This window comes from Eumetopias jubatus, unplaced genomic scaffold (genome assembly GCF_037043125.1).
Source record: "Eumetopias jubatus isolate StellerSeaLion01/CBP00866 unplaced genomic scaffold, mEumJub1_p1.0 scaffold_7, whole genome shotgun sequence".
NCBI classification, from domain to species: Eukaryota; Metazoa; Chordata; class Mammalia; order Carnivora; family Otariidae; genus Eumetopias; species Eumetopias jubatus.
The window spans coordinates 107,564,430-107,588,930 of NW_028274813.1; the positions used below are offsets into that span (position 1 = coordinate 107,564,430).

At 41.8% G+C, this 24,501-nt stretch overlaps 1 protein-coding gene across 5 annotated transcripts in view; it reads left to right on the forward strand.

Moving 5' to 3' along the window:
• Window positions 1-24,501, forward strand: part of MAP2K5 (mitogen-activated protein kinase kinase 5) — a 252,618-nt gene that overhangs the window by 197,376 nt on the left and 30,741 nt on the right. For 4 of the 5 annotated variants that reach the window (XM_028100050.2, XM_028100053.2, XM_028100052.2 and 1 more), the window contains 2 exons: window positions 16,022-16,083; window positions 19,026-19,071. In XM_028100050.2, coding sequence (XP_027955851.1) covers window positions 16,022-16,083; window positions 19,026-19,071 — 108 coding nt within the window. Of the gene's footprint in view, window positions 1-16,021; window positions 16,084-19,025; window positions 19,072-24,076; window positions 24,154-24,501 lie in introns of all 5 variants that reach the window. The other variant, XM_028100051.2, reaches the window with a different exon arrangement.

The following is a 24,501-nucleotide window of genomic DNA, read 5'->3' on the forward strand; positions in this document are numbered from 1 at the left end:
CCTAAAAGGAAGCATAGATGTAAATCTTCATGACTGTGATTTTAGGTCACAGTTTCTTAAATATGACACCCAAGAGCATAAGCAAGGAAAAAAATCGTACTTCATCAAAATGTAAGTGTTTGTGTGTCAAAGGATACCATCAAGGAAGTAGAATCACTGCAACAGGCCAAGAGTCAGAGTGGTGGCAAGCCACAGCTTAAAAGGAGACTTGTGTGCCTCCGGGTGGGAAGTAGGGGAGGTAATGTTCTTCCTTGTAAGGTCTGTGGCTAGGAAAGGGGGCTGGACAAGAAGGCCACATTGGGGATGGGGGAAGGAAGATGGGAACAAATGGCCAGCTGAGTGATAGGCAAGAATTGGAGGGGGGGGGATGTTGCTATGGGGTTGTCCATAAAGAGTAAAGTAAAGCTTAAGATGGGAACAGACTGTTGCCAAAAATAATAATAACAACAATAATAATAATTAATAGCCCATCATTACAAACCTCCATTTATAAGAAGTCTGTGCCTTCAGTGAGTTCTTAGGACTCGTTTAACCATAAATTTGAATGAAGACATGAGAGCCTCCACTCTTAGCTGCCTGACTGGCATATGCACATCATTATAGTGGCATTAAAAAGAGTCCTTATGAGGGGCACCTGGTGGCTCAGTTGGTTGAGTGTCTGGCTCTTGATCTCAGCTCAACGTCTTGATCTCAGGGTCATGAGTCTGGGCTCCACACTGGGCTTGGAGCCTACTTAAGAAAAAAGAAAGAGTCCTTATGAATGGGGACAGTCATCCACCCCACCAAACACCTGAACTCACAAGAACTCTTTACTTAGATGAGGCTCATCTAATAGTTTCTAGAAATGCCAGCAAATATGTCCAGTGCTAAAAGAAAACAGCGTTTGATTGCCAGCGCCCACTTGGCGGAAGAGGGTGGAGGTTAATCACACGGCTAGACACTTGGACATGAACCGGGCAAACCAAGAGGCAGCTAACATCTCTGTTCTAGTAGAGGGTGACACATGAAGAAGGGGATGAGAAGATTGAGGACCAGGAATGGGGGAAGGAAAGGAGGGAAGAGTCTGCTTTTGAAAGCACATTATTAAAAAGCTTCTAAGCTCTTCTCCCTTTTTTCTCCTACCACTCCATCTCCATGGAATTATCTTTTTAGAAAAAAAGAAGATAGTAGGAAGGGAAAAATGAAGGGGGGAGAAATTGGAGGGGGAGATGAACCATGAGAGACTATGGACTCTGAGAAACAAACTGAGGGTTCTAGAGGGGAGGGGGGTGGGGAATGGGTTAGCCTGGTGATGGGTATTAAAGAGGGCACGTATTGAATGGAGCACTGGGTGTTATATGCAAACAATGAATCATGGAACACTACATCAAAAACTAATGATGTAATATATGGTGATAACATAACATAATAAAATAAAAATAAACAATTTATACATTAAAAAAAAAAAAGAAATACAGATCTCAACCTCTCAAACCTTCCAGTGATAATATCTAAACTCCTTAACACGGCATTTGAGACTCTCACCCATATTTTTTTCAGCCTCACTGTGGGTCAGCCAGTGACCTTCAGAGTTGCCCCACTCTTTCACACCTGTGGTGGTGCCCCTCCCCCTGCTTGGAATGACCTCCTTTCCCTTTTCACTTGGTCCATGCCCTAAGCATCCTCCAAAGCTCAGCTCAAATGTCATCTCCTCTTTGAAGCTGTCCCTGTTAGCTTCCCACTCTTCCATCCTACCACACTCCTGCCCAGTACTAGACAGCATCCACCATAGCGTTGGTTACAAAAGCTTTATTACAGTTTTTATCATACGGAATCAAATTTAGTTCATGAGTGTGTCTTTCACTAGATCATGAAGTCATCCAGCACAGTGATTTGTCCCAACACCTGGTAGAGATAATGGTCCAAGCAGGGGCTCAGTAAATGCTCCTTGGAGTAAACTAAAAAACAGATTTTTCGGCAGGGCTAGTCCTACACAAAACAATGTGGTCTAAGTTTGTCTTTTCTTCTACTGAGGTCCATGCTATCTAGCAGGAAAGGGCCTCTGTCCTATAACACAGCAGCTAAGAACAGAGACCAGCCTAGAGAAACTCATTTCTGTCTGTCTTTTCTTCTTTGAAAAATTTTTTATTGAAATAATAATTTACATGATGTAAAATTCACCCTTTAAAGTACACAACTCAGTTCTAAACATTTCCATCACTCCAAAAAGAAACCCAGTACCTGTTAGCAGTCACTTATAATTCCTCTGTCCCGTCCAATCCCTGGCAACCACTAATTAATCTGCTTTCTATCCCTGTGGATTTCCCTGTTTTGGACATTTCATATAAATTGGTTCATATAATATCTGGTTTTTGTATGTTTGGTTTCTTTCATTTAACATGTTTTCAGGGTACTTCCATGTGGTAGCCGTTTGTCAGTATTTTGTTCCTCTTTATGGCCAAGTAATGTTCCATCGTATGGCTATTCCACATTCTGTTTATTTATCAGTTGATGAACACTGGGCTGTTTCTGCTTTTTGGCTATTACAAATAATGATGTTATGAACATCCATGTGCAAGTTTTTACATGGACATATGTTTTCAGCTCTCTTGTATATGTACCTAGGAGTGGAATTGCTGGGTCATGGGAAAATTCTGTTTAATTTTTTGATGAACTTCCAAACTGTATTTCATGGCAACTGTGCTATGTTCTGTTCCCAGCAGCAGTTCATGAGGGTTCGAATTTCTCCACACCCTTGCCAACACTTGTGTTTTCTGGGGTTTTTTTAATTATAGTCATCCTGGTGGATGTGAAGCAGTCTCTCCTTGTGGTTCTGGTTCGCACTTCCCTTGTAATTAGTGATGTTCAACATATATTTATATGTTGATTAGCCATTTGAATATCTTCTTTGGAGAAAGGTCTGTTCAGTTCCATTGTCCATTTTTAAATTGGATTATTTGTCTCATTATTGAGTTGTAACAATTCTTTATGTATTCTGGATACAAGACTCTAAATATCTCCTCCCATCCAATGGATTGTCGTTTCACTTTCTTGGTCTTCTTTGGCACACGAAAGTCTTAAATTTATTTTTTTGGACTTTGAAGCCATTTTTTTTTAAGATTTTATTTATTTGAGAGAGAGAGAGAATGAGAGATAGAAAGCACGAGAGGGAAGAGGGTCAGAGGGAGAAGCAGACTCCCTGCCAAGCAGGGAGCCCGATGTGGGACTCGATCCCGGGACTCCAGGATCATGACCTGAGCCGAAGGCAGTCGCTTAACCGACTGAGCCACCCAGGAGCCCCAAAACTTCTTTTTTTTTTTTAAGATTTTATTTATTTATTTGACAGAGAGAGACACAGAGAGAGAGAGAGAGGGAACACAAGCAGAGGGAGTGGAAGAGGGAGAAGCGGGTTTCTTGCTGAGCAGGGAGCCCGATGTGGGGCTCGATCCCAGGACCCTGGGATCATGACCTGAGCTGAAGGCAGACGTTTAACGACTGAGCCACCCAAGCGCCCTGAAGCCATTTTAATTTCATCAGAGGGTGGGAGGCTTAGACCTCAACCCTATCCCTACCTCCACCCTTGGTATCCTCATAAAAGTTCTTAAAGTTCCATAAATTATAGTATGAAAACCACTGATTATATCCGAAACAATCATTCTGTAAACCTGTATTAATCCCAGAGCTAGGTATTGGGGATAGCAATGCAGTTGCCGCCGTTAAAATGTTTCTGCTCTAGTCCATGAGGCAGACCAGTAAACAGTCAGATATAAACAGATCAGTTTAAACTAAATTGGAGGTAGTATAAGTGGTATGAGACTTGCTGGTCTGAGCTCTCAGAGGACCACACTGATTCTCATTTTAACCACTCACATAAATATATATGATAAGGCTTTTAATGATGTTTGTATCTATATAACTCCTCTAATAAAAGTGTGGACAAGGTGCTGGGAAATGCAGACAAGAGGGCTGATGAGAGAGGAGATGATAATGTACCAGAGGTCTTTTACAGAGAATGGGACTCCAAAGGGCCAGTAGGAGTTAGTCTCAGATCCGGAAGCCCCTACGGAATTTGGCATGGCTGCAGTGCTTGGCAAAGTATCAAGAGATGAGACAAGGGCCACATTTCAGAGGATCTTTATGCACTGCACCTGAAGGCACTTTCCGGGGGAGGGCTCTGAAAGTTTTAAATGGGATCAACAGAACCAGATTTCTGTTTCAGGAAAATCACTGACAGGGTTGTGGAAGATGTTTGGGAAGGGCAGTTAGGAAGCCATAGTTCTGATCGGAGATTACGAGAGCTTTTAATTAGCCTGAGCATGTTTGAAGAGTATTTAGAAGATAGAATAAACTGACTTTGGCAAGTAATTGGATGTAGGGGAGTGTAGAGAGGTGGGGTCAGAGATGAAGCACGTGGCTTGGGCAGTCTGGCCCTCGCTGATATGGGTCACACAGAGGGAAAGGCATGTTTACGGGAAGAAGATGATTAGCATTCTGTTCATAGGATGGTACCACGAACCTCATTCAAAAACTGTATTATTAGGGATGCCTGGGTGGCTCAGTCGGTTAGCGTCTGCCTTCGGCTCAGATTATGATATCAGAGTCCGAGGATCAAGCCCTGCATCAGGCTCCCTGCTCAGTGGGGAGCCTGCTTCTCCCTCTGTCTGCCGCTCCCCCTGCTTGTGCTCTCTCTCTCTCTGACAAATAAATAAAATCTTAAAAAAAAAAAAACTGTATTATTAATTCCTGTTCCAGACCCAATTATACGTAGTTTATCAACTAGACTCTAAGTTCCTAGGCTTTTCATTTCTATCTTCATACTGCTGCAGCTCATGTGCAGTGGTCACTTACAAATATTTGTTGAATGAAGTGTATGCATAATTGTAAGAACTTACTACTTGTTTTTTCGAGATTGCAGAAAAACAAATCCAAAAAAAGTAAGAGAGTATATGATGAGAAGATACTTAGCTAATTTACATGGTCCTTTATCGAAATTCAGAAGTCTAGGGCTTAACTTCTATGATTTACAAGATGTTTCCCCAAGGAAACATGTTGCTTCCCCTAACACTCCCATTTTACAGATGAGGAAACTGAGTGGCAGTCAAAGGGTATGGCTCTTTCCACTTACTACCCTATGACTGACTTTGATGGAAGCAAAAAGTGACAGCTGAACATTCTGGCATCAAAAGGAGAGATTATTTTTTTTTATTTTTATTTATTTGAGAGAGAGAATGAGGGATAGAGAGCACGAGAGGGAAGAGGGTCAGAGGGAGAAGCAGACTCCCCGCTGAGCAGGGAGCCCGATGTGGGACTCGATCCCAGGACTCCAGGATCATGACCTGAGCTGAAGGCAGTCGCTTAACCAACTGAGCCACCCAGGCGCCCAAAAGGAGAGATTATTTTAAAAGCTATAAAAGAAAACAATTTAGAAAGCATTGCAGACATGCCCCAAGGGCATAGATCTATTGCAACACAGTTCAGTTTCGCTGTCTCTAAGAATGACTCCGGGTCTTTAAGAAAAAATTGAATTCTATTCTGCATATCTGTTTAAATCGGCAGGAAGGAGCTTGACTCCTTTTAGAAAGATTTATATATACAAAAGATTTGGCTCTTAAACCCTCTGTCATCTTAAAAAAAATCATTCTTGCAGAATCACTCATTCCCAGACAGGTTACTGGGAGCTGGCTAAGTGGGAAGCTACTGGGCTATGAACATAGCAGGTGCTCTCTGGGGGCGGCCAGTGGAGGTGAAAATGGTTTCCTAAAGAAACCTCCCTGGAATTCAAAAAGTGGTATTAGCCCACCCCAGAGGAAATAATATCTGTTCTTTTTTTTTCTTTTGCCTGGGGGACTTTGCCATAATTCTGGCTTCTGAAGTTAGCAAAAAGTAAAAAGAATATGCCCATCTCTCCTGCTCCCAGCATCCAAAGGCTGGCCTGTTCCTTTCAGGACACAAAACTGTGGGCAGTTTACCCTGAGACAAGACTCCCTGGCCTGAGCTCTCTGACGACCTGTGCAGGCCCGAGCTTCTGACCGCAGTGGCTAACACTCTTACCACTCAAGTACATGAGTGTTGATACACAATTCCATGATGCTTGTAACTTGTATGAGTTAATGACCGAGGCATTAGAAACTTGGTAAGTTAATACAAGTGGATACACAATAGTCTTGTCCTCCAGCGACATTGTGAACTAGACCTGTGTCCCGTAGTGTTGGGAATATATAATTGGGACCCTGAAAACTGATACTCCTCTTTTATGTAAGGCAGCGTTTAGAAATCTAATACCTCCTTTGAAAAGTCCAGTATGTTTAAATTCATGCAGTTTGGCTGGTTTGGAGATTGAAAATAGGTTAGCATTAAGGCCATGATTCCTTTAGTAATTACTTTTTCTATTGGTAATAACTGTTTCTTTAGAAATGACATTAACATTCTACCAAAACACAGCAGTAATCCAAAAGTTAATGTTCTGTTCATTTATAATTATATTTAATTCATATTTATGAGTTGTCGGGAGAGAGGAGAAAGAAAGTGAGTTTAAAAAATGTAACAGAAGAAACAAGTTAAAAGCAGAATTTTTCCTGATAGTCTGAAGGATGTACAAAGTCATTTAAATGGAAAAAAAATAATTTTTAAATACACAGTTATATAAATTCAGATTTTATTAGCTAATGCTGAAGAAAAATCTGTATTTTTATTATTTCCTCGTGGCACTGAGTGAATTCAGTAGATAGACTTTCTCCATTTCTTCTTGTTTACTAACCAAAATATTAGCATAAACATCACTATGATTTAGATTTCAGTAAGTCAATTAGATTTGGGTTTGTTTGTTTTTTTAACCAGGAAAAATTTTGCATCCTTAGGCAGTCATTGAACAAGTAGCTTTGTGTTGTTTTCTTTGAATTGTCCATGAAGCCTGATGTATTATTAATGAATTAATTTCTTGGTGGTGGAGGCCTATGAATAGTGTTCTGTGAATGGGCAGTTGCCTGGTGGGGCCAATTTTGGCTGCTGTCATTTAACATGTGTTGCTCTATTGTGAAGTCTTATCCAGCCGTAGGACAATGCTCATTTAATCCACCATGATGGGACCTACACACCCTGAGCCCAAGCTGGATGCCAGGGTCAGCTACCCAGCAGCTCGGGCTGGGGCACCGCTCCGCCTCACTGCCGAGTTGCTGTAATCATTTTGCCTGCCGTTCATTTTCCCTAAACCGGGGAAAACGCATATGTGAACAGTGCAAATGTTCTCAAAAGAGATTCCAAACTGGTCGGCTGGGGTGTTGCCTCCATTCCAGAATGGAGGCAGCGTTCCAGGGAGTATGAGTTCCTTCCTTCCTCCTGGAAATGGAAGCGTCTGGGCCCACGAGATCCCTGATGTTCTGAGGTCCAGAGTAGCAGATGGCATTATGATTTTCCAAATCCTGATGAACATTCTAACTGAACTTGTTCATTTCACAGTATGTAGTTCTATTTTTTTTTCACTTCCTCCCCCTTCTTCCCTCCCTGTCTCCCTCTCTTTGTTCCTCTCATATTGACTAATTTTAAACTGATGCGCGATCTTCTTTACCCAGCTTTAAATTCCCTTCTCTCCGAGTTTATTGCTTGGAACCAGGTAGAGCACAATTTCACATATAATTTTCAGCCTTTGAGTCACAGCTCACATCGCCTCTGAATTTATTTATAAAAATAGGTAAGCAAATACCACCCGCACTCCTGCACCATGCAGCCCCAGGAAGTTCTGTTTTTCCCCTTCTCCGTAGCTTGCAGTGCAGGTGGCAAATGGTGGTAATTATTTTAACTAACAGTCGAGTGAACATCAGGAGGACATACAGTGTGACGATGTGGTCTTTGGATTTCAGTGAGTTCTCAGAGTCTGACTTGATAGTGTTATGGCTTGTTGATTTTTCAGGACACGGACCTGCCAGGTTCTTGCCCTTGAATGGTGTGTGCATGTAGTTCAGATATCTCCGTGTTAACACCTTACCTATGGAAAGAGGAGGAGTAATTCCTTTCATTTGGGAATCTGTTAAGGGTTATTATTCTCCCTGAGATTTTTCCTCTTTCGTTTTTGTTTAATATAGTTTATGATCTCCCTTTAATCTAAGATGGCTTTTAATCAGCACTTCTGCACATAGAACCTGGTGAAGTGTGTATATTAACATTATAATTTAAGTCCTGGATCAAACATGTGTAGCTGGACTTTTCCTGAGGAAAAAAAATTGACCTTACCAGCATATGAAATTCAAACACTATATAGGGACAAGGTAAAACCACAGGTAGGAATTGCTGAATAATTACCTTTAGACCAGCCTGAGCAGGAGGCTTCCCACGAGGGTGAGCTCATTTAATGGTTCCTAAAACTCAATCTTGTGGATGTCAATGGTCATGCTTGATTATTTGCAGCAGTGTTTTATGGAAAAGCAATGGAAATGCATTGAGAGGCTACAGAGAGGACAATAACAGGTTTTACTTTTGTAAATGCAATCCCTTTGGTATGAGACAGGCATGTTTTTGCTGTTCTACCCACACCATGAAAAAGGGAGGTATATGTGGATGTTAGTGTGCAAGTGTGTGTGTGTGTGTGTGTGTGTGTGTCCTGTTCATATGGACACCTCTAAATGATACTGTGACCTATAGCCTATGACCAATAAGTGACCTAAAACAAAAAGAGAAAAAAATGTGTTGTTCATTAGCTTCAGAGAGAAAGCAACTGTAAATATGGTTTCAAAGATTAATCCATGTTCCAGTTCTCTACCTCTTTTCAAGGAATTTAATAAAACACCAAGATCTTTGCCATAGGTCTAGAAAATCTCTGAGTAAATATAAATCTGACCAACAAATTATAGACTAAACGCTGGGTTAGTTTTGATATTAATGATACCAAAGTTTTTTTTTCCTCTTCTCTTTATCTCAGTACTAAAGAACTTCTACATGTTTAGGAGAAAAAAACAGGAAAACTCTTCATAGAAATCTTTAGTCCCAATTACCTACAGACAGATTCCTTTAGACCTGTTCGTTTATATTTTGTGTTTTTTTATAAGCCATCTGGTTGTGATATTCATTTGGCTAACAGCTGGTTCTCCTTTAATTTAAGGGTTTATAGGTCAGGTGGGTGTTTAAGTGGCAAAAATTCAGGCCTTTTGCCCCTGGTTCCAGGTCCTTCTGAGACAAGTTAAATGAGCTGCTACTGTCAGCCCAGACCCAGTGGACAGAACTTCAAACCAAAGTGCCCACACATGTAATTTGTCACATCTGGCAACCCAGAGTACGGGGTGACCCAGTGTGGAAATTGAATCATCTTTCACTTTCTTTGCTCAGGGCTTGATGTGGAGTGGGATGAGTAAAAGGAGGGCTTTCTGGTCTCCAGCTGAGGAGGGTCAAAGGATTTCTTTTCTGATGACATCCATCTGCAAGCCTTCCTAAATTCACAGCCTCATTCCCAGCACTGTCCCTCCTAACACCCCAAAGATTCAGTCAGTTCTGTCTGCATTGTGAAATCAAAAATAAACGTAATGTCACAATACTGATCGTTTCCTCACAGAGGAACCACATTTTTAAGTAAGTGATTTAAGAAGCACTGTCTGAACTTGTACAACTCTGATGTGTAATTATGGTTCACTTATATCTTAAGCTGGCTGTTGTCTCATTCTCTGGCTGACCTGGAGCACCTGTCCATCTAGTTCCCACCTTTCTCTCTCTGACAAGATGTGACGGCCTTTTCCCCATCCACCCCACCCCCACTACAGTCTGTTAGAGCAGCAACCTACAGTTAGAAACACTGAGGACCTTCAAAATATTAAAACTGAGCTAATTTCCCAACATCTACCATTGGATTGCACTTTGGACAGATAGAGTTTTGGTTTGTAGATTAGTTTCTACGGAGATCTTTTTTTTTTTTTAAGATTTGTTTATTTGACAGAGAGAGACACAGCGAGAGAGGGAACACAAGCAGGGAGAGTGGGAGAGGGAGAAGCAGGCTTCCCGCTGAGCAGGGAGCCTGATGTGGGGTTTGATCCCAGGACCGTGGGACCATGACCTGAGCCAAAGGCAGATGCTTAATGAATGAGCCACCCAGGCGCTCCTCTGTGGAGATCTTTAAAGAGGAGGGTACAGTTTGTGTGTGTGTGTGTGTGTGTGTGTGTATTTTTCCTTTTTTTTTCCCCAACTAACCAGGTTTCCTCCTCAGTCAGGAGGAGATTTGTCCTATGGATTCTGCAGTTGTCTCACAAAAGTGCTATTTTAAGGTAATCAACAGTGGAGAATCAAAAACCAGTTTGGGGTCTAACAAGGCAAAATGCTGTTCTACCTGACATTACAAACGACCTTTGATCCCAACACTGTGGACAAAAGTGGAGCAGTCTAAAAGAGCTGTGGCAATTAGTGTGAATCCCAGTGTGTGGGAACCAAAATCCTTGGGCCAGGCCAAAGGAACATTAGACTCGAATTAGAAATTTTATTTTTAAAATGTTAGCACATTAACTCGATACTGATCAGACTCTAGGTGATTCTCTGATTTTAACTACCTGTTGACTTGATGGCTTGACACCATGAAATCTGGAAATAAGCTATTAAAAAATGTTAGAAGGCTTGCCATATTCTATTTAACTTGCCAGGCTGGTTTAATCTAACCACATCACAACTGACCTTTAGAATTCGCCAGTGTGGCCAACACCTTGAGATTTTTGAGAAGTTGCCCTTCTTCTGTCTTCCTTCTTTTACTGCTAGTAAGTATAAAATCTTGGTTTGAAGGAATTTCTGTTTTGCACAAAGAGAAGGGAACAGGACATAGATGAAAATGTTCAGGGTAGCTTCTCCCCACCCCCCTCCCCAGGTGCTCTCTGGAAGTGAGGAAGGAAGAAGGCAGGAGGGCACAGGAGGTCTCTTACAGCCCTCCAGACTCACAGTCTGTTCTGTGTCACTCCTTCATGAACTCACGTGTACCAGCCAACCATGGTGCCCCCCAATACAGCCCGAATGCCCAGCTCTTGGCCATTTCCTCCATCTTGCAGGGCTGTTTATTAGTGGTACACATCTTGTCCCCCTGAATAGTACACAAATTCTTTAAGGTTATGGATTAATTATTAGTCATCCCACAATGCCAGGCTCAGAGCCTTTGGCATGGTAGGTGGTCAAGAAAATTACTGAATGAACAAACCAGTAAATAAGCAATGAATGACTATCATCTCTATTATAGAGCACTTTATGTCTATGCCCTATCAATGTTTGAATTAACTGCCATATCCTTGTCAGGTTTCGTTATTATCTGTAATTAGGAATTAAAGGCAAACGTTAAATACGCAGGTATATTTTCTCAGGCAAAGTTCCCTTAACTTTTTCCCATCGAGTAGTTATACGAGCCTTTCCCCTTACACGAATCTAAGCTCGCCAAGAATCTGGACCTCATCAGAGTTTTTAAAAATAGTTCCTTACCTTTTTCTTTTTAAACTTTCTATTTCAACATCATTTGAGATTCATATGCACTTGTAAGAAATAATATGGAGAGGGGCGCCTGTGTGGCTCAGTCGGTTAAACGTCTGACTCTTGATTGTGGCTCAGATCAGGATCTCAGGGTCGTGAGATCGAGCCCCGCATCAGACTCCACACTGGGCGTGAAGCTTGCTTAAGATTCTCTCTCTCTTCCTCTCCCTCTGTCCCTCCCCTCTCCCTCTCTAAAAAAAAAAAAAAACAGTAATAATTAAAAATAATAATACCGTGGAGAGAGCCTGTTTACCCTTCACCCAGTTTCCCCCAGCGTTAATAGCTTATAAGTATAGTACAGTAACACAACCAGGAAATTGACATTGATATAATCTGCTGAATTCAGATTCTACCCATTTTCCATGCACTCATGCATGTGTGTGCACATGGGGGCACGCGTACATGCACAAACATTGTCCTGGGTCTTTCCAAAGCCAAGAAACATCATAGTTTAAAACAAAAAAACTATGCCTTTGAAATAATGATCTCTCTTTTAAGGAACTGATTTCAAAAGCATTTGCCTCATCTATATTTTCTGTATCTGGAGTACCCAACCTATCTGCCTGCTCTCGAGGTCACGAAGTGTGCTTATTGGCATATTTAGTCTGCAAGTGAACTAGCAGTGATTGGAATCAGCCCTCCTTCTCCCTCCTCCCCTCCCCTGCTCTTTGAGTGTGTAGGTACACACACACACACACACACACACACACACACACACACTCACACACTCAGATTTTCTGCTGCTTGCCTTTTTTTATGCCTGAGTACCTTGCTGACAAGTGCTAATAACAAAATACCCAGAGAGAGTCCAGTTGAAGTTAGCATACATTAAACATTCTGAACTTGTCCTTTTGCTCATAGATTGTGCATAATTAATAATTAAACAGTTTCAGTTGTAATGGGTTGACCTTCCTGAACTGTTCATTATTCACAAGGCAAAGGCATCACTCAAACTTTTTTCCCATTGTCCTTCGCTGTTCTCTAGCATGCCACGTGCTTGTGTTCCAGTTGTTTAGCAAAAGGGGCTGACCAGGTAGTTACTGAAACCTCTGAGACTTGGAGACTGTCCTCCTTGATGACCAGAATTGCTTACTGAAATGGTTTACGGCAGCTGTTTTTATATAACAGTTGCCGACTCGATAACAAGATCCAGCTTGTGTCCCTTTAGCAGGACTCTAAAGTTGATTTGGGACTAGAATCTCAGGTTAAGGCTTCTGGTTAAGGTTGTGTCCACTGTTTCATTCCATACCTCTGTGCTTAGAAAGTTCAACAGAAAAGCATCCCCAAAAAAAGCCCTTAAGGTGAAGTATGGCACCCAGGGTCTTAAAAAGAGTGACTTTTATTAACAATTGAGAATCGGTTCCAGCCAGGCCTGAGAGTTATTAGTGCAACTGCTTCTCCAGCTCGTGTTCATATTTTTGAAATGTATTTGTTCATCTTCCCTGAACCCCTTGACACAGTCCTCAGGCTCCCTCTAACCCAGCGGTGACTGGATGCTTCCCCCTCCCTGGGAGCTGCAGGGGAAACTGGGACAGCTCCACTCAGCCTCCCTCCCTCCTTTGCGCAGATTTGAATTCCATCAAGAATCAGGCAGGTTCTCGGAGGTGTTCTACAATGCTCTTCTAAACAAACTTCTGATTTTACTTGCTTAAAAATGAGAAAAGTATTCTTTAAAATCCTCCCAGTGTGGTGAACACCATCAGGTCTCTTCATTTGCTTTCTTTTGGAGTGTTAACAGCCTGCGTGCTTTTGTGGAGTGGGAGGCTCTCAGAGGACTCCTTTGCTCACCCCTCCGCCCCATGTTTGTGCATGACATTCTGACCACCTCCCCCCTTGCCCCCCGCCACTCAGTCTTCTGTGTCTCAGAAAATTTCCTTTGAGGTATGCAAGAGACACGGATTTTAAAAGGAAAAGAAATATCTGGCATTATGCATGTAAGATTAGAATTTCCCCCACATCTCCGATGAGTGATTCTTTCCAGGCACCCCTGAGATGACGCTCCACTCTCTGCGGTTCTGTAAAGTCGACTTGGGCTGGCATTTTCACAAGTGAAATAAATTATTCATGGGTACCACCCAGTGTTCCTTAGTTTTATATTATGAGGAACTTAACAGGCTACAATATCAGGTCTTAAATAAAATTAACTACCCATGCAAAGATGTCACATTCCCTCGTTTTGTTTCTCATCCATGTTAAAATGACATCTTCATCAAGTTGCCTAGTCTATAATTCATTAATTTACTCTTGGTATCATACTTTGAAATGAGGCCCACATTAGCATCATGTTTTATACTAGGATCTTTGTAGAAAACCGGTCCAGAATTTTAACCGTCTTAGTAAATATTCAGCCACATTAAGGCAGTAGGCTTTTATCTTCCTAAACATTGCATTTTAAATCAACTACTACTCAGACACTTCCAGTACTAGAGCCTCCAAAAGAATTTCGGAAATGATGACTTGGAGGACTAACTACTTGATCAGAGTCCATAGTTTTGGCACCTCAGACTTTGAACCATTTTTTTACTAATAGTTTCTGAGACAGTGAAATGTCATTTTTTTTTGAACTGGGCCTTGTAGAATCTTGCAGGCACAGTGATATATATATGGCTTTCCTAAAACAGGCTGGGCTGAAATTGATATCATGTTTTATTTTTGCTCTTCAAACCAATGGGACTTCTGTGACCATTTTATAGTACCTTTATCGAAGACTTGTCATATTATCGCGTGCCTGTTTCTTCTGAGTGGACGGTTTCATCAGCCCCCTGTTTTTCATGTCCTCTCTGTGTAATGCCTGCATGTAATCCTTTGAACTTCGCAAGATTTTATTTCACTCCCATTTCCCTTTGTTTTCCTTTCTTCTTGGAAGCCTTTCTCTACTGATGAGAATTTTAAGTGTATGATTACTAATCTTCTCCTGCTCTAGATGAATAGAGTACATCCAAAGAGGACAGATAGGCAAAATCTAAGGATCATTTTGTTCACATTCCGTTTCTTTTAACCTCTTTGGGATTTTTTTTTTTTTTTTTTTGGCTGCTCTGACCACCTCAGTTCCTTTTGATTTAATTGTATTTTCCAGCAGTTTCCAATTGTTTGAATTGGAAACAAAGCCTTAATAAGAGTTCTAGTTAATTTTCTGTCTTGTAATTACCGATCTCATTTTTCTGATAATTGGCCACAGCAATTATATGTATATTTACTAATCACATAGGAGGCTGTGCAATTGTATCTATCTGCCACCATTGATAATGACACGCATATTGCAGAGGTGCTTTTATCATCTTCTTTTTTCCACTACATCAAAGCTATTTCCTCTCGTTCTCAATAATGAATACATGCATGCATTTGACACAGTTGTGTGCTAGAGAAATTGTTTGGCTCCCACCAAATGCTGCATGCTCTGAGTTTCTTGCCTGCAGCGCTGGAAGGTTGTATGTAATGATATATTGCTCATCCAAATGGCCAAAGCACTCCAAAGCACAGTGAGATTAAAATAAGTCATTCCTTTGTTAATTTAAATAGGTGCATGTATCATACTTTGCAGGGCACTTTGTGTAGGGATGTCAGAGAGGAAAAAAGCCGCCGAAAGGTATTTTTAATAGCAAATGAGAATAGATGGGAATGGAGTCATTTGCAGCTGCCTACGTTATGTGGCTGTCTTGTTCCAACTGGAGGTCTAATGAGATGACTGTTAAAGTACTCTGCAGTGTAATTTCATTACATCCTGAGCCACTACACTATAAACACAGTGGCGCTCTCTGTCATTCTTGGAAAAACTCCTAAATTCTTAAAGCCTTCCTTTGCAAATGGTAATGGGGTTTGCTCCCTGTGTTACTCAGTGGTTGTCATTTGTGGCCACGTTGTTTCCTGCTCTTTTAAGTGGCTCCCACCTCCACCCCAGTTCTGTTTGGTGGTCAAGGTGGGAGTTTTTCATTGTGTCCTTAATTCACTGCCTTTCTCACATGACAAGTTTGCCCAGACTGGCAAACAGGCTAAAATTCCTTTTCAGGAAACAGCTGCCCCTATAAAATTCTTTCTATTAAAATAAAAAACAAAAACAAAACAAACCTGACCCAAATGTTCAGCAAGCAGTTAAGAGCACTTGAATATACAAACAAATGTAAATAAAAAGGAAAGTGTAAATAAATAGCAAATCCAGTAACAGAAACAAAGGTCAACACAAGAATAATTTCACAGCTCTTTGTTAATTACAAGACCATTTGTGTGTTACTTAAATAATCGTTAATTTCTCATTTACACTTTCCTACCTTCTTTCCTACCCTGTGGCTATGACTGTCCTGTTTTCACCTCCCCTCCCTCTTGGCTCTCGTGTTTCTCACCATTGTAAAATGTGTGTGGCTTTAAATTTGGCATTTTTACGTAAACATGGAGAGGGTGTAGACAGCCCTTTTAATTGGATGAGGCCTTATTTTCCTTTCCACATGGTGGTGAATCCTTGCTATAGATTCATCTTTATCCTGCTCCTTGGGGGGCGGTGTGGGGGGGGTGCATATAAAGGAAGAAAAGGAATTGTTGTGACTTTTGGTGACTTGTTTTTCCTCCATCCCAGGATTCGCCCGTCCTTCCGGTTGGAGAGTTCTCCGAGCCATTTGTACATTTCATCACTCAGTGGTGAGCCCGTTTGCAAACATGCCATGCCCTCAATGTAAATGATACATGCCATTAACTCTGCGGCTCCGTGAGACCTTATGGCTCTCCCTGCTTCCTCTTGGAGACGGGAGGGACTTCGGGGCCTTGGGCAGATGGGGCAGCAAAGCTGAAGAAATTGTTTAAATTATGTAAACGTTATTTACACAAAGGGTCGTAAATGTACTTTAGAGGCTTTTTCCTGTTTTAATAAACTGCTGAGAATCGGGCTACTACTTCAAGCACAGATACTGTTGCTATCAAATTTTTTTTTTTTAAGAAATACAGCTTTATAGCCCCTATTGAACAGACATATGAAGCTTATTTTTATTAATGTAACCTCAAGTTACCCATAAAACTGTCTGTCACTTAGTGGAAGCAGCATAGTTTATTAATTCATCGGGTTTTCAGTAAATAACTTTTATCTTTGGTTATATGTTAAACACAATACTGGTGTCCATTTCAGTGAATTTTGATGTTTGAAAGACTATGAAAACAGGGTTCCATTAGGCCCACTTGAACCATTAAAGAACTGGGAAGAACCACAGGATTCAGATCAAACGGGCCCTCATAGCCTCCAGGCAACCCCGGGTCATTTTACACCTGAGGAAACAGGCATTTTCTTTGCCAGCCCTCTGCCTTTTCCCCCTCAGTAGAACAAGGTTCCCCCTTTCACATCATCCACCTGCCTCTTCCCCACTCAGCAGCACCCACGTGGCCATGGACTGCCTCGTTGCTCCACTGCCCTCCTGCCCTCTCCCTTGCCCTAGCATAGAGAAGGAGACGGAGAGAGAGAAGGAAATTGGGAGCATAGCAATGACCACCACAAAGCAGGAGACAGAACTAGCCAGAAACTGTTCTGGACATTCTGGAACTTTCTTATAACTACCTCTACATTCCTTCCCCTCGTCCACCGAATTCCATTTCATCACCCTTTAGAGTCATGTTCAGTGGTGGAAAATGAACCCTTCGTTCCTGTGGTGCCTCGAAATGGTGCAATCGGGAGTCCTTGCTAAACCAAAATGGTTGTGCACTGTCCCCTTCCCCTCCCCCCCATGATCCATCTGATGACTGCACTAAAGTGAAGCCAAGAAATATTCCTTAATATAAATGTCAAGCTTTATCACCTTTTTGACTAAGTGTAATATGTTACCTCTTAATAAAAATGTCTCATACGGTTTATACTCCATGGAAAAATATGTGAGGAAGAGATTTTTTTTCCCTCGATTTAAAAAATTTTATTAACACTGTTTCTATTTTTTTAAAATGCTTATATAATATTCTGTAGCTTTTAAAAACTATTTTTACCCTGCAGACGTTTTATTTCCAAAGCATGCCATGTTGGAAAAAGCATATATATCGGTTGAACCCTGGAATCCTGAGCTCATCAATAATATAGAGCCATTATCCAGAAATGCGTATTAATCTCTCTTAATTTCCTTTACATGGAATTCCTAGAAACACTCAGAAGCACATCATGGGAATGCCCCATTTTGAAATGCAGAAATTGAAAAATAAACTGTGCCATCCCCTAAGCTGCCTGGAGCACTGGTTTGGGCATCACCCGCCCGACACTGTGGGATTTGTGACGGGACGGCTCTGTAGCTTACTGTGTGGCCTGAGACCTGCTTGGGGGTGGGGCCGGTTCTGGGCAGACGGGGGAAAGCAGATAAGGCCTTGCCTTCCTTCTGTCCAAAAAATTAATCAGCTGCTATGTAAAAGTTTTATGGAGATAGGGGGAGGGATAACCTGTGTTGAAATTTCCACAGATGTCAAGCTGAAACAGAAATGATAGTGGGTAATAGCCTTGTTTTCCCGAGAGATACAGCTACTTTGGAATGTCAGATTAGGACTGTTACCAACTCCACTGGCGAGACAGCTTGAATTACTTGCTAATGGATGCAGTATTTGAGAGGTGCATATGGTTATTTATAAGGAAGGCAAATGTCCTCAATGTCATTAATGGTTCATAACTACGGTTCTTATTTACCAAATGATCATTAAGTCTCTCTACTTAAAAAAAAAAATACTGTCAGCGAATGCAGGGATCATATGATGGGTTTTCCTCCTGCTTGTCAGAGGTTGCCTTATATAAAGAGGAAGTAACAGAAGAAGCAGTTTCTTTTCATGACTTTATCCCACAGACACTCAGTTTACTATAGATATGGCCACCAAATAGGTAACTACTCATAGTCACGCCAGTCCCCCACGTGAGTGCTTCACCATGTAGCTTTGTACATGATACAGCTACTGATGACACTTATTGCATGTAAGACAAGAAATATTTTGTATGAGGAATATGATTCTTTAAACAGCTTAAACAAACTTAACTCCTCCCCAGCTGTTGAATGAATATCGACTTGCATGGTAGCCAGAATAAATAAAAGTTGAGCTAATGTAACAGCCCATTTGTAATTTTGTAGCATTATCTAGATTCCTGACCTCTTTTATGTATTACTTGTCATTCAGAGTCGTAATGAAGGAATAAAATGTTTTCTCACTTGACCTGATAGTCATGTTTCTTTTCTTATTACCTTATCCCAGTTACCAAAAAAGAAGTCTATTGTTCCCTAGATTTAAGTTTGAAATAAATTGAGAACTGAGTCAGGAAAATATTGCTGCTTTTTTTCTCCCACATTTATTTCAAAAATGGAATTAGGTAAATCTAAATTCATTCTTCATCTGTAATGCGAGAATAACTCCCCCCCCAAAAAAATCTTTGTGTTTCTGATTCATGAGATTCCCCCAAAATCTGATTAATTAAAGGCCCAAATAAAAGAAAGGGAATATATGCTCATACTTTGGCCAAGAACTGAACATGATGAATTTGAAATCATTCAGATTCCAGGGAAAATAGTCCAAAGTGGAAAGTATAGCACAAATCTGTAAGTGATCTAGAAAACGATGAGCTTTTCTTCCTCTTACAGCATGCGAAAACAACCAAAAGAAAGACCAGCACCTGAAGACCTGATGGTAAGTACATTTTTTTAGTCACATGAACATTCTCTAGTTATATATCTGTGCTTAACGTTCTGTTAAAAGAACCAGAATGGCATTTAAAACATCCACAGGCTCTAGAGAGGCCGCATTACTTACTCCATTTGGGTAGGTGTTTTCGAAGCTCAGATAGTGGTTTTTACTTTTTAAAAACCCACCACCGTTTTGAAACTTAAGCCAGAACTCTCTTACTTCGCCTCACACTCAAGGGTCACAAGTTAATCTGGGTTACTCCTTGTTCTCATTTGCTGTTACAGCCTCTCAGAATCCAGAGGATTGGTAACAGAAAAGCGAGTCAGCATATTAAGTTTTTAGCGCAGTCCTGCAGGAGATTCTGAACATGGCGTGGAGTCCTCTTGGAATCATGCAGAATGAAATTAGATTGGCTGCAAAAGATCAAGTTAATGTGAATCTTTGGTCTTTCTTCAGAAAGAGACAACTATAAGGCTGCGGGTGCTGTGTTCTCAGCTCCAAGGCTGCTTTCTTTGATTGCAAATGACAGTTTTTAGTCGAGCAGGGAGAGGAACAGAGACGTTCCCTAGCAATTCCCAAATGGTCATTTATTTAGTGCAGATTGTTGATTTGACAATGCACAAGCTGTTAGAAGAACGCCAGGATCGAGCATTAGTAAATAATAATTATAGTCTGTTCTTTCTCATGTTCTGTGTATATACCATTCCCTGTCTTTAGATTATTGCACTCAGAGCACATCCCGACCAATTTTCTTTCACCACTTTAAACAATAAGCATTTTACAGATACCAGCTCAGAGGTTTTCATCTGTTGTACACCATCCTAATAAACACCCTGAGTGCCCAAACTTCTTCTGTACGATACAGATTTCATCCCGGAGTATAAAATAACAGGATGTTTCCCTTTTGCATCATGAGTGCTTTCCAGGAAGGTAGCCTTCTCCCTCGCGTTACCCCTGGAGCAAATCTCCATTTTCAGGGTAGTTTCAAGTTAAAGTTCACCCCTAAAAACCTCTGCAATTTATAACTGTGCAGGTTTCATGTCTGGAATAAACTGGTCTTTTGGCGGTGGCGTCTCTTTGATGGTTGGGAAATTCTTGCAGTTAGTCACATTTGAGAAAACTTGGAACAGGTTCTAGAGATGGAGACCCATTTACCTTGTACATTATTATGCTATGGCTGGATAGCTCAGCTATTAAAACAAAGGAGTAGGGTTTCATAAAACAGATATGTTTGTAAATGCATGTCTCAGTGCTGCAATGAGTTGGCCACTTATAAATAAAACACTGCGGATTGCACATACACCCATAAACACATGTGGATGTATGTCTTAGTAAGGAACACAACTCCGGGGTGGCAAGTCATAAAGACAAGGCTAAAGGGTGAGTACTTTCAGTGCCTGAGAAGGAAGTGTATGTAAGGGTGCGGGGGAGGGGGAAACAAGCCATACATATTTCGATCTCTCTCTTTATAGCCCTACACCCTGGTGTGTGCTGTCCCACATTTTTAATTAATAAATATCAATAAATCAGTAAAGTACAGTGAAAAATTTAGTCACAGGAAGCACCATCCTATACTTAATTTAACATTTTTAGTACTGCTCCCAGTTGGATTTAAATGAACATATTCCCTTAGGTACAGCACTAGTGAGGCACCCTGGCTTAGAAAGGGCTTTGTGAGGAGGCAGAGAACTTGGAATGTGTATGAGGCTCCTGTGGTCAAGAGGGTAGGGCCCTGCCTGCCTCTGACCACAATATTGAGCCAAATATGGGATGGGAAAGAAAGTAGGTTGTACCTGGCTTGAGGAACCTGAGTCACGTCCTAGGAGCCCCCCAGTCTTAAGGAACCAGCTTCTTTATTTCTTCCCGCATATTAATGGCTTTAATTTTTCCTTTTCCCTCTCCGCCTACAACCTATTTGATGGTGCTCCCATCTGGAAGCTGAGAACATCCTCTGGAATGCATGAACTGGAGAGGATATTTGTCACTGTGGGTGGGGGCCTGCCTTTCACAAAAAAGGGCAGTTTATCTCCCTAGCACTGTAGCACCAGCCAGCAGGGCACTGATGTGGTCTGCACAGCCCGGGCCACATCAACTGTGAGGCCTACAGGATTGTCCAAACCAAAGGAAGGAAATCAGAGATGGGCCTGGGTGGAAACACTGAGAGTTAGATTCATCACCAGGGAACTCTGGTGTGGCTGTGACCACCGGTGAACACAGCAAGCCCTGACTAAGTAAATCAGACTGCAGGGAGGGGTGGGCCACGCTCACAGTGGGCATGCAAGCAGCTTTTGTCTTTTTATTTGGTGTGGTTACCTTATATCCAGAATACCCCAGTCTTAAAACCATCATCTTTGCAATTTTTGACCATGTCAGTCTTAAAGATGAAGTGTAAAACTTAAGTTTAGATTCTTGAAGTCACTAAAATCCCAGTGTTAGGACTCATCTAGGAATTTAGTTGTTTAATTCTACCTTGTGTGGTTGTTCCTGAGATGGTTATCAGTTTTTGTGTTCTAAGTGGAAGTATTTTAAAGCTGGACCAAGAAATTCCCTTAACGCTCACATTTTGGGGAGTCCAGGGTTCATGTGAGCTGATACATGTTTCTGGCATGTAGCCATTAAGCTACATAAAGAACTCATTCAGAAGTCATCAGTAGCATCCACATCATCTTGGGAAATCTCAGAACCAGATAAACAATTTAGTTCAGCAGATATTTATAGACCATGATGTACAAAGTCCTGTGCTAGACTAACAGAAGATACAAGTATAAGCCACATTCATACAGTCCTGCAGGGAACACAGCAAGTATGCAAATTGCTCAAATAAAGTAACTCAGAACTACCCAGAGTTCTGTGGGGATTCACTGGGGAAAATGGAAAAAGCTACATGGAGAAGGTAGCATTTGAAAAGGGCCTTTGGAGGATGGACTCAATTTTAGTAGAGAGTTTTCAAGGGGACATCCCAGGCAAAGGAAACAGGCTGGGCAAAGCATGAGTGTATAGAGGCTCCAGACTTTCAGAGCAGTGTGAGACCTCTAGTGCCTTTTGGAACAGAAATCCTTTTGACATTGGCCTGGTGGAGTCCCAGACCCACAAAGGGGGAGTTCAGATAGGCAACACATTCACCACCAGCTGGGTGATCTGTTAAAAAAAATTCCACTTCTTATAGGAGAAACCCTTTCTTCTTAGAGAAGAAACCCTAGTCCAAGTCTGAAAACTTGGACCTGACATGGAAGCAACACACCTTTTTTCAGGAGTGGACTCCCATTCAAATATAGGGAAACCCTTCATCCTTCAGTCCTTTAAGAGCTATTGCATGAATCGGGAGTCAGCGTTAAACCCGACAAAGGAAATCCAGCCACGCAGGTGGCCAAGAACATCCAACATGCTGACACCCCACACGTACTCTTTCTGCTCCTAAGAAAATGATTCCATTGTAAAAGAACCCACTTTTAAATCACCCTGGTGTAAATCGCAGGGAAGACCTATGTCAGCGCCACCCCAGCTTTGTGAAGTAGGACCCAGAAACTTAGAAAATTTCCAGGCTGTGGAAGCCCTGCAGAGATGGCAGGCAGAATGTTCACCAGGCTTCAGACAACGCAGCGGAGATGTCTCGGCTTTTGTGGAGTGGGGGACAGCTGCTGCCCGTCAGAAAGGATTGGCAAAAATATGGCAAGGAGGGAGAAGATGATAAAAGCAAGGGTTGATGGAGACCTTTTCCCAGAATGTCAATAATTCGATTGAAGGACGCAAAAAAATAAAAATCAGACCCCTAAATTCAGCGACAGACGGCCTAAGACGGAGAGGTTCGGATCTGGCTTTGCTATTCAAACTGTTACGTTTTTGAATAGAGGATACGGTGAGAAACATTATTGGGTAGACCCTTGCTCGTGTAAGCCACGGAGAATGCCTTCTGCCCAATGAGTCTTCCTTCAGGGTTCTCTGGTAGGTAAGGTCAGGCTGGGCTTTAGCAGGGAAGGCTCCACACTTCCCTTCCCTTGTCAGTAGCTCCCCATTCCCTCCCAGCTTTGAGTGTCTTCATCTGCAAAACGGAGGGGTTGGGATTGGACGAGATCACCAGTCCTTGACCTCGGATCCCTGACTTCAGGAAGTCTGTTAGAGCCCCTGAAATTACATCCAATGTCGTGTATGCAGGTGGGGATTTGCATTCTTTTCTGAAAAGAGGAATCCGGGGGCTGTCATCAGGTGGGGATTTGCATTCTTTTCTGAAAAGAGGAATCCGGGGGCTGTCATCAGTTTTTCATACGGGACCATGACCCTGAATGATTGTTAAGCCCCCTCGCTGCCTTTTCATTCTGTTAGATAGTGCAGTGCAGCCAGGACCAGACGAGCAGCTCAGGAGGGAGGCATTCACTCGGAGGGTGCTGGCCTGGCACAGGGGAGAGAAGGGAAAGGCCCTCCCTGTGGGACTCAGCAGGGCCGCCCACCAGCTGGCAGGTGGCCCTTTAACCTCCCAGCCTATCCTGAATGTGGGCCTTGACTCAGGCAGGGAGGTTACGGGCCGTGGGCACCCCTCCGCAGTTACAATTTGGGTTCAGAGTGCTGTAGATCCTTCTATGCATTTAGAGTATTTCCAGAAGCTTCCCATGTCTAAGCTCTATTTAATGGAATCTATGCATAGTAAGTAATCAGGTCAGAAGAAGCAGCATCCCGGTTTGAGATCAATCGCTGGCTAATACTTTATCTAGGCCACTTTATTATCTCATGCTGATCCGATTCCCATTCTCCTCCTCCTTTGTAGCATGCACTTCGGCTGTGGTAAAAGTACGGATCACATACATATTAAAAACATATACCCATTCTATCTGTATGTAAATGCGTGAGTCACAGCTGGATATTGCAGAGGAGTTTGATTTACTAATAGTTATTATCTGTTCTAGCTGTTCAGTGGCAGAGAGAATTTCAAAGAAACAAGCTGGCGCAGAAATTGTCTTTATGCTATTACTATACTGTTTTAGTAATTGTTTAAAAACATGGGATTTCTCCTTAGGTTCTAATAATGCCTGTTATTTTGTGCATTTCCTGGTACATTCCAGAGCAGGGCGTCCTCGTTCAGTATCTTCTCAGGTTTGTTTTTGTTTTTTGTTTTTTTGTTTTGTTTTGTTTTGTTTTGTTTTTTGGTTTTCCATTCAGGCTACTAAGAAGAAACACAGAGGGCAGAATTTGACATTTTGCTTAGAAAGCAAGTAAATCTTGGGACTCAAAATCTAAAAAGCAGGTGTGGATCTTCGGGGAGGGATATCAGTTACAATCAAAATAGTGCTTTTAGATTTTTTTCCCTTCATCTAAGTCCCAGCAGCTGCAAACTTGAAGCCATCTCATTTCTCAGAAGAGGCTTCGTGTATAAGACGTGGTATTGTTTGGGGGCTAATAAACACCAAACTGCTCCAGAAAAATCTGTTTAAACATTTAATT